Here is a 10,228-nt window from a genome sequence, read left to right as displayed (position 1 = left end):
CTGCGGTCGTCCGGTGCGGACCGGTACAATTTATATTAATATATTATTATTATTATTTACAGTTATTTATGTCAAATCAACACACTGGTATCAAAACATCTCCATCTCCACCATGACCCACCTAAAAGTATTATTCCTCTTCTCAATGTCTTCCCAAAAGTGCATCCCTTCTTCTTATAGAAGCAACCTTCATCCATTCCTACAACATGCATAACCAACACCTTTAAAAACTATTTTTTCATAATTAGAAACCACAAGAGTGATATCTAGAAATTATGAAATTATAAATTAACAAGACTTTTTTTTCAAGCAAAAATTAATGTACAATTTTAAATATGATATTAGTAGAGATTACTCATTATCAAATTTTATGTATAAATTGTATAAAATTTCATTGATGAAAGGGATACAATAGGTTTAGAAGGTAGCCTTGGGCTCCATCTAACTACCATGGTACCCTTCGTGTCCTGAAGTTAAAACCATGTTCAAATTCTTGTGAATCCATTAATCTATTGAGCAAAACAAAGCAAGAAGGTCTTTAATTACCTCTCTTGAATTCAATTTGAAGAAAGAGGTAGGGTTTGGTGCATTGAAGTGGTTAGAGAGGATCACTTGCATATACTTAACTATGACAGGTAATATATTAATTATTATCCATTCTAAAATTGTTCACTTTTACTGTATTTAATTTAATTTGGATCCACACTGTTTATTTTTTTCTTTTTCCATTTTTTGCGATTCCTCGTCAGGTACCATTACCAAGGCATGAAGTAATAAAAAGGGAATAGAGAGTGAATGGTAGTGAGAAGAATGGAAGGAGGAAGAAGGAAGAGGAAAATGGAGAGGGAGGAAGAGAGTGAGGAGGAGCAGATGGAGAAGTTCTTTGCACTGATTAAGAGCACGAAAGATGCAAGGGATCGGTTGTCTAAAGAGAAGGAAGAAGAGAAGGCAAAGGGTGTTTGGAAACCAACTTTTGAACCAGAAGATTTCATGGATGATCAAGAGTTGGCCAAGATTAAGTATAAAGAAGATGCACCAGGTCCTTCAGGGAAAGTGACAGAGAAAGAGCCATCACCAGATGCAACCACACAGCCACACCCACAGCCTCAAAATGGAAATAACAACAAACCAAGCCATGATTTAGACCTAACTCTTTCTTTATAATTAACTCCAATAACGTGTAATGTAATGGATTGCCTTGCCAGTCATTAATTTCAACACCAAATTGCTTTGTTCCTTCAATTTTCCCTGTATTTCCTCAATCAAGATATATAAAATATATATTTTATACTTTTAATTTTATTATATATTTTAATTATTATTACGAAGTGAACTGTAATTTAATCTTATAAAAAATTAAATTTAAAATTTATTTTGTAATATGATATTAAAATCATCTCAAATCTTGAATTATGATTAAAGTCTATTTGTAATATTATATTAAAATCATTTTAAACTGATTTTATCAGAGTTGAGTTATGATTAAAATTATCATTTATATTTGTTCGGTCCAGTTAGGCGTTAAGACGTGACCCTGGCAAGTCCTCTTGACGATGATTTCTAAATCTCCACATTCTATCACAAACGAAATTTTTGGGAACTAATCAACATTTATGGAATGTTAAACAGAATTGTCCAAAAATAATTAGATAATTATCTTGATTTTCTCTTCGCATACTTATCATTAAAGTCATATACATCTCGACCAATAATCGTTATTTAACATTATGTATAAACACTTATAACCCACCTATAAAATAGTATTATCAATACATTTTTATGAGTTTTTTTTTCTATTTTTTTAATAGAATAATAAGTCTAAACATTATCACTTAATTATAAATTTATTTTCTTAGAGATATCGTGTGTGGAAGTGTGATAATTTCAAATAAATTAAAATAATAAGAAAAATGAGAATGATACCATAAATTTTTAGGTGGAAAACCCCTTTAAATAGAAGTTAAAAACTACGGCAAGGGAGACAAAACTTCCACTATAATGGTACTGAGAGTACAATAAATTTCTCTCTGACTAATAGATAAATAACTCCAAAACAAATTCTCTATGTATGGGTTAAACACTTACACCAAAAGAAAAAATAGAGAATATATGAGAAGAGAGAAGAAACAAGTATATGTTGTTGTTTGTTGTGTGTTACATTATTTAAAGAAAATCCCTATATATAATGATTCTAGAAAAAAACAATAATAATAAAAATAATTAATAGTAAATAACCTTCATTTCCTAACAATTGATGGTAGTAGTGATCTTCCTTTGATTATTAATCATGATAAGTAAATTTACAATTATACTAAGAAAACGGAAAATATGAGTGATAACCATTATTATAGATATATTCTATCATTCTCAAGAGTCATTTACCACCTGAAAGGTATTCAGACCCAATTCCCGGTAATAAGAATATTGTATATAAAATATGTTTTTGACAGTTTTCATGTGTCTGTATGAAAGTGTGATGGTAATGATTGAGCAGGTTGAGGTAAGTGGGGGTGATACGTTAGCTTGACATCAGACAACTGCCTCAATTTGAATTAAGCATGTTGGGAAAAGGAGCATCACTCACTGGACCAATTTTCCAAGCCCACAACCACAAACCACATGAGAGGGCCAAATTTCACAAATGTGTCAAAGTGAACAAAAGTAAATTGGAAAAATTAATCAATAATGGTACTTTTTTTCCATAGACACAATCAAGAAACAGTCTACACCCGTGATGTTAACATAGATCAAAATAATGCATTCATGTCTCATATTATTATTTAACACTTCAAAAAATAAATAAGAAAAAAAGTGTAGATATAATACTAAATAGTAGTATAATATTATTAAGAAGAGATGAAGATAAATAAAAGAATGAAAAACACAGTAAAGTTAACATTTTCATAATAATAATCTCATGACCAAAAAATAAGTAAGTCTCAGAAAAAAAAATTATATTCATATATATATATATATATTAAAATCTGTAATAAATATAAATCATATATATGTATAATTTTTTTATCAGAAAAAAAAGTCACCCACTTAATAATACATTGAAAAAAAACACTTCATTCTTCATATCAAACTTCATATAAAATTTCTAATATCATGGTTAACAAAAATTTGTTGAAAATCCTACATCGACTAGAAATTAGACTCTTTCATAATATATAAGTGAGTGTAAAATTTTATGAAATTAAGTTAGATTTAAAGTCCATTTCAAAATATAGTATCAAAGTCTACATTAATGAATGTTTGTATTAGACCTATCGTATCACCCACTCTACCTTAATATCATATATTTTCCTGCGTACTCCAATAGAGCTCATTCTCCATGTTGTGTTCATCCTTTTCTTTAATTAAGGAAGCATGATCCTGGAAAACAATCCCACTGAGCAAAAGTTAGTAGAATCCACTTTTGTACCAAAACCAACATACTAACTTAAGATGATGACCATATATCCACATTAGGAAATATTTATTATTTATTATATTAAAATGTCTATATTATATGGAAAAAGAGTTGTTTACACTTTTACAAAAAATAACATTCACTTCACAACCCACTTTAATAATATAATAATATATATTATAATTTTAAATTAAAAAATAAAATAAATATTATTATTTAGAATATCAAGTGAGTGTTTTCTATTTGATGGATGTCAATATATATATATATATGTAAACTTCTAAAATTTTATGTTTTAATATTTGATTCCAATTTTAATAATAATGTCTTTGTATTAGTTATTAATCGTTTATTTAGATATTTTTTGGAATTAGATGACAAAAGTAAAAAATTTAGCAAAAAACATTAATAATTGAATTTGTTTAAAATTTTATTTTATAAATTTATATGTTTTTTATTTATATTTATGAAATTATTTTTATAAAAACTAATAAATTTTATTTAAAGTTATACTTTGCATTAAACTTATTTGAATTATTTTTATTGCTGATAAAAAAAATTCAAATATTTTTTAAAAAAATTGGATTATAATTTAAGATAAAATTTATATTCTTATTTAAAGTTTTAAAAAAATACAAATTGAAAAGTATTTATGGATGGTAATACATTTTCATCGTATGTACAAACAACCCATTTAATATCTTAATAAATGAATATTTTAATTATTTTTATTTTATTTTTTAATTTAAAATATTATTATAAAGAGTTGTGAACGGATGGTTTTTACTGTTTAGTGTAAAGAAAGAAAGTTTATGTAATTTGTTTAGACTGAACTGTTTAGATATGATGTCATCCCTACTAATAAATAGTATAGGGTTGGATTTTTTAATATATTTTTATTTAGGCTTCAATTTTTAGTTATATGTATATTTTTGGTAAAAAGAGATCAAAATTTACTTGCATGATATTTGTCCCTTGATAGAAGTTAATATTGAATTGTTGAAAGAGAATATCTTACTACACATCAAACAGAAAGAAAAAGTCTCCGAATATGAAGGTAACAATGACCATCTATTTATATGGTAAACGACAAGAGAAATAATAGGAAACATATTTAGGCTTTAGCTTTAGGGAAAGGCCCACCTTGTGCTGGTCTTTTATGGGTGCAGCTTGCAAGGGAAATACGTCATCCATACAGATGAAGGAAAATCGTTCATCACATGGAATCAAACACGATCCATATAATTTGTTTAATTCAATGGAAATAAAAAAAATAGAATAAAAAAATTAAAAGTTTGTTTGAGTTGAAAACATAGAGTTAGAGAAAAAAAATTATGGACCATACATAAAAAAAAAAAAAAGTTAAATATGGTTTTCGTAATTTTAGTTGAAATTGATTTTTTTTCATTATCCAATCTTTAAACTTAGTAAGAAAATTATTGAAATAAGTTATTGTCATTTTTTTTACATGACAAACAAATTTTCAGTGTGGATTAGGATGTTAAGATATTTCATGTTGACTTATCGTTGACTTGAATGTTATAATGTTATCTACACTGAAAATTCGCTTATTACGTAAATGTCGTACATCACATACTTCTTTAGTCTCTCCACCATATTGATTCATGCTTAGAATGTTGTATTGTGTTTAACTCCCTCCAATCTCCATACTTTTGGATATTAATATATCTCTACACATCCTTGTTTCTTGTGTTGCAAACCTCCACTCCCATTTTCCAAGTAATGTCTCATTAAATATTTTTGACATCTCTTATGTCTAACCCACCTCTTTCTTTTGGTATACATATTGTATCCAACTTCACCCATGATATTTTATTATCTTACAAGCCATATTTGCAAAAGATTGTTTTTGTATCTTCCTAATCTCATTTATTATCTTTTTTGAGCTTTAAAGAATGATAAGAAGAAAAGAGGAAGAACTAAAATTACAAACTTAATTAGGCAAAACCTTCTCATAAAATATATGTGTTTACCCTTTCAACATGTTAATCTCTTCCTAATCTTATGTAGCATGGTATTTCACGTCTTTACCTTCCTCAAATTATCCCCTATTGGGATTCCTAAATATGTAAATGGGATTGACATATTTGAGCAGTTAAGGATAGCAACAAATTGGTGTAGTTGACTTTCATTTACCCCAATCCCTTGCTCTTGTGAAAATTAATCTTGAGTCATGATATCACTTTGAAACACCTTAGCACAACTTTTAGAATTAATATATTATGAATATTATTCACGCATATGAAGTTGATATCTTCTCCTAATTTTCATTCCCCTCACATTTCCACATTGCCCCATGTATTTCTTCTTTTGTAAATTGGGTTGTAAGTTCTATGTTATCCTCCTTAGAAATGGACTGAAATTGCACACCATCTAAGTTCATTTTTAGTTTGCTCTTCTCTTCAAATTGTCCCTTAAAATAGTTTTTAATCTCCTTTATTGACTTTGGCTCATCTATACATTCCCCATTTATTCTCACACCTCTAATGCCACTTTTCATTCTCTTCCAAATTATTAAGGAGTGATAGTATCTAGAATTCGAATAACCTAGGGATAACCATTTTACTCTTGCCTTTTGTTTTACTAATGCCTCTTGACAAAAAAACACCCTTTCAGTTCAGCTAAGAGCTCGCTTCTCTTTTTCTTTTTAGGTTCATTTAGTCTTATGTTCTCATCCTTTAGTTATAGGTTTCTTACCCTTATGTATTAACTTTTTTTGTTCTATTAATATTCCTAAAGACCTTATCGTTCCAAATTTTCACATCTTTTTTCAATAATTTTATTTTTTTTCTTTATGAAAAATACTCGTTCTTGAAATTTGATATTTGGTCCACCATTGTTTATTTAGATCATTTAAGTCATCTACTTGTTGTCACACATCTAATATTCTTATTTTGTGGATGTTGTGTGACTAGATAGATTTTCACTAATAATAAAACATCTTTGACAGAAAGCCTTGTAAATGAACCTAAGTTCTTATTGTTGATTTTGGCTTAATCCCAAGTCCCACATCAGTGGGTTCATTGTTTGGGAAAGAGGTTTGAGGGTTATAAATTAAACGCTCCTCCTTCACTGTTAGATATCCCAAATTTGTAATATCTTCTCCCATAATAATAAAAGTGAGTTGTTTTTGCTGTGCTCGGAGATTAGGCTAAATTGGCCGAACTCCGTTAACAATTTTTTGGTGTGTTTTTTTCCTCTTTATCTCTTTTATTATTCCGCTGTATTTATTCAATATTATTTGTCGGGTAGCTTTGTTAGGGTTTTGTTTTAGTGGGAAAATTACCCGTTTTTTCCCAACAAGTGGTATCAGAGCCGAAGGTTCGCCCTTGGGTTGTTTGAAATTGTTTGTAATATTGAATACAATATTTTGAGTTTGTGATGGCAAGAGGTCGTCAGCAAAGTCAGACAAAGGGGAGAAGAGGGAGGTCTAAGTCTAAAGGTCGAGTCGTTGCCAAAGATGAGTGTGCTTTCTGTCATGAGAAAGAACACGAGAAGAAAGACTGTCCAAAACTGCAGAAGAAAGGGAAGGCTCCGCAAGATGCAAATGTTGCAGAATGCAAAAGTGATGTGGAATCATATATCTCTTTAATTGTCTCGCTTTCAGCATTATCGTATCCATATGAGTGGTTATTGGATTCAGGTTGTACCTATCATATGTGTCCCATTCGGGAATGGTTCTTTGAATTTCAGGAACTCGATGGCAGGGTTGTTTACATGGGTAATGATAATCCATGTAAGACAGTTGGGATAGGTTCAATCAAGCTGCAGAATCATGATGGATCCACCAGAATTTTGCGGGATGTACGGTACGTGCCAAAGTTGAAGAAGAATCTCATCTCATTGGGGGCTTTAGAATCTAAAGGCCTAGTTGTGACGATGCGAGATGGAATTCTTAAAGCAACTTCAGGAGCACTGGTGATGTTGAAAGGCGTGAGGAAGAACAACTTGTATTACTACCAAGGTAGTACAGTGGTGGGGACAGTAGCGGCAACAACTTCTAGCACTAAGAAGGATGTCGAGGCAACAAAGTTGTGGCATATGAGATTGGGACATGCTGGAGAGAAATCCTTGCAAATTCTTACCAAGCAGGGACTGTTGAAAGGTACGAAGGCTTGCAAACTTGAATTTTGTGAGCATTGTGTTCTGGGAAAACAACGAAGAGTGAAGTTTGGCACTACAATTCACAATACCAAGGGTATTTTGAATTATGTGCATTCAGATGTGTGGGGACCTGCCAAGACTCCGTCAATCGGAGGTAGGCATTATTTTGTCACTTTTGTTGATGATTTTTCCAGGAGAGTTTGGGTGTTTACTATGAAGAACAAAAATGATGTGCTTGAAATTTTCCTTAAGTGGAAAACTCAAGTTGAAAACCAGACAAGAAGGAAGATTAAGGTTCTCCGAACAGACAATGGAGGAGAATACAAGAGTGATCCGTTCCTGAAGGTATGCCAAGATTGTGGCATAGTTCGGCACTTCACTGTTAGAAAAACACCACAACAGAATGGGGTTTCGGAGCGTATGAACAAGACACTCGTGGAGAAAGTTCGTTGTATGTTGTCTAATGCTGAGTTAGGCAGAGAGTTTTGGGCTGAGGCTGTGACATACGCTCAACATCTTGTCAATCGTTTGCCATCATCTGCTATAGATGGCAAAACCCCGTTAGAGGTATGGTCTGGAAAACCTGCAACTGATTATGATTCTTTGCATGTTTTTGGTTTTATTGCATATTATCATGTGATTGAATCAAATTTGGATCCACGGGCAAAGAAGGCTCTTTTCATGGGCTTTAGTCCTTGAGTGAAGGGATACCGTTTGTGGTGTCTAGAGGCAAAGAAAACGATTATCAGCAGGGATGTTACCTTTGATGAATCTGCCATGTTAAAGAAGGTAAATCCAGAAGGAGCTGATAGTACTCCACAACAAGTGGAGTGTGCCCGGAAGCAGGTGGAGTTTGAGCCGACAGTGGTGATCCCAACACGAAATACCGCAAGTGACTCTCCTATGGCAGAAGAAGAGTCAGATGAGGAAGAGGTTCCTACCCAAGAATCTCAACAACAATCAACGCCAATTGCAGTTAGAAGACAGAGACGAGATATTCAGAAGCCTGCTCGTTTCATGGATATGGTTGCCTATGCACTTCCAGTTGTTGATGACATTCCATCCACTTACCTAGAAGCCATTCTGAGTTCAGAGAGTGGTAATTGGGCAGGTGCGATGGAAGAGGAGATGCAGTCTTTAAAGAAGAACAAGACGTGGAAGTTGGCACAATTACCAAAAGGTAAGAAGGCAATTGGGTGCAAATGGGTATTTGCAAAGAAATAAGGATTTCCTAATAAAGAAGATGTTCGCTACAAGGCAAGGTTGGTTGCTAAAGGCTTTGCTCAGAGGGAGGGAATTGATTATAATGAGGTATTTTCTCTAGTTGTTAAACATTCTTCCATTCGAATTTTGTTGGCCTTGGTAGCACAGTTGAATTTGGAGTTAGCTCAACTTGATGTAAAGACCACATTCCTACACGGTGATTTGAATGAGGAAATCTATATGACTCAACCAGAAGGATACAAGGTTGATGGTAAAGAAGATTGGGTTTGTAAACTTATCAAATCGTTGTACGGACTGAAACAATCTCCGAGACAGTGGTACAAACGATTTGATAAGTTCATGAAGGATCAGAAGTACAAGAGAAGCAAATATGATCACTGTGTGTATTTGCGCAGACTTGAAGATGGTTCCTACATTTACTTACTCTTATATGTTGATGATATGCTGATTGCAACAAAGAGCCAAGTTGAGATTGATAGGTTAAAGGCTCAGTTGAGTAAAGAGTTCGAGATGAAGGATTTGGGGGAAGCCAAGAAGATTCTCGGCATGGAGATAAACAGGGACAGGGAGAGGGGAAAACTTTGGCTGTCACAGAAGCAGTATTTGTAGAAGGTACTACAACATTTTGGTATACACGAAGATACAAAACCTGTAAGTACCCCCACTTGCTCCTCATTTGAAATTGAGTAGCCGTTTATCTCCGACGACTGATGAATAACGAGAATACATGGCGAAAGTCCCATATGCAAATGCAGTTGGAAGCTTGATGTATGCAATGGTGTGTACGAGACCAGATATTTCACAGGCTGTGAGTGTTGTTAGCAGGTACATGCATGATCCGGGCAAGGGACATTGGCAAGCTGTGAGATGGATTCTACGGTACCTCCAAAATACCTTAGATGTTGGATTGACATTTGAGCAAGATGAATCACTTGGTCAATGCATAGTTGGATATTGTGATTCTGATTATGCAGGTGATTTGGATAAGCGACGGTCTACAACTGGCTATTTATTCACTTTAGCAAAAGCGTCAGTTAGTTGGAAGTCTACCTTGCAGTCTACGGTGGCTTTGTCTACGACAGAGGCAAAGTATATGGCGATTACAGAGGTTGTGAAGGAAGCAATTTGGCTTCATGGGTTGCTTAAAGACTTGGGAGTTGGTCAGAAACAACTAAAGTTATATTCTGACAGTCAGAGTGCTATTCATTTAGCAAAGAATCAAGTCTTTCATGCACGGACGGAGCATATTGATGTTCGTTATCACTTTGTGCGTGAGATTCTTGAAGAAGAGGAGATTGTTCTCCAGAAGATTCACACTACGGAGAATCCTGCAGATATGCTCACCAAGGTGGTTACAAGGACCAAGTTTGAACACTGTTTAGACTTGGTTAATATCTTGCACATTTGAAGTTGGCGCCCGGAGGCGCAAATTTGAAGTACTGCATGTTTTGAGAAGATTTGTTT

The 10,228-nt window shown here is 32.9% G+C and overlaps 1 protein-coding gene across 1 annotated transcript; it reads left to right on the top strand.

The window, feature by feature from the left end:
• Positions 1 to 410: 410 nt before the first annotated feature.
• LOC150025989 (uncharacterized) lies at positions 411 to 1,297 on the top strand. Its single transcript, XM_090305170.1, has 2 exons — positions 411 to 635; positions 750 to 1,297. Exon 2 carries the CDS (start codon positions 796 to 798, stop codon positions 1,162 to 1,164), a length of 369 nt encoding a protein of 122 aa, XP_090161296.1. The 5' UTR covers positions 411 to 635; positions 750 to 795; the 3' UTR covers positions 1,165 to 1,297.
• Positions 1,298 to 10,228: the final 8,931 nt, after the last annotated feature.

The sequence above is a fragment of the Phaseolus vulgaris genome, chromosome 7, assembly GCF_051622355.1.
Source record: "Phaseolus vulgaris cultivar YP4 chromosome 7, ASM5162235v1, whole genome shotgun sequence".
Classification (NCBI taxonomy): domain Eukaryota; kingdom Viridiplantae; phylum Streptophyta; class Magnoliopsida; order Fabales; family Fabaceae; genus Phaseolus; species Phaseolus vulgaris.
Note: the sequence above shows the minus strand (reverse complement) of the source record. Positions and strands in the feature narration are given on the sequence as shown.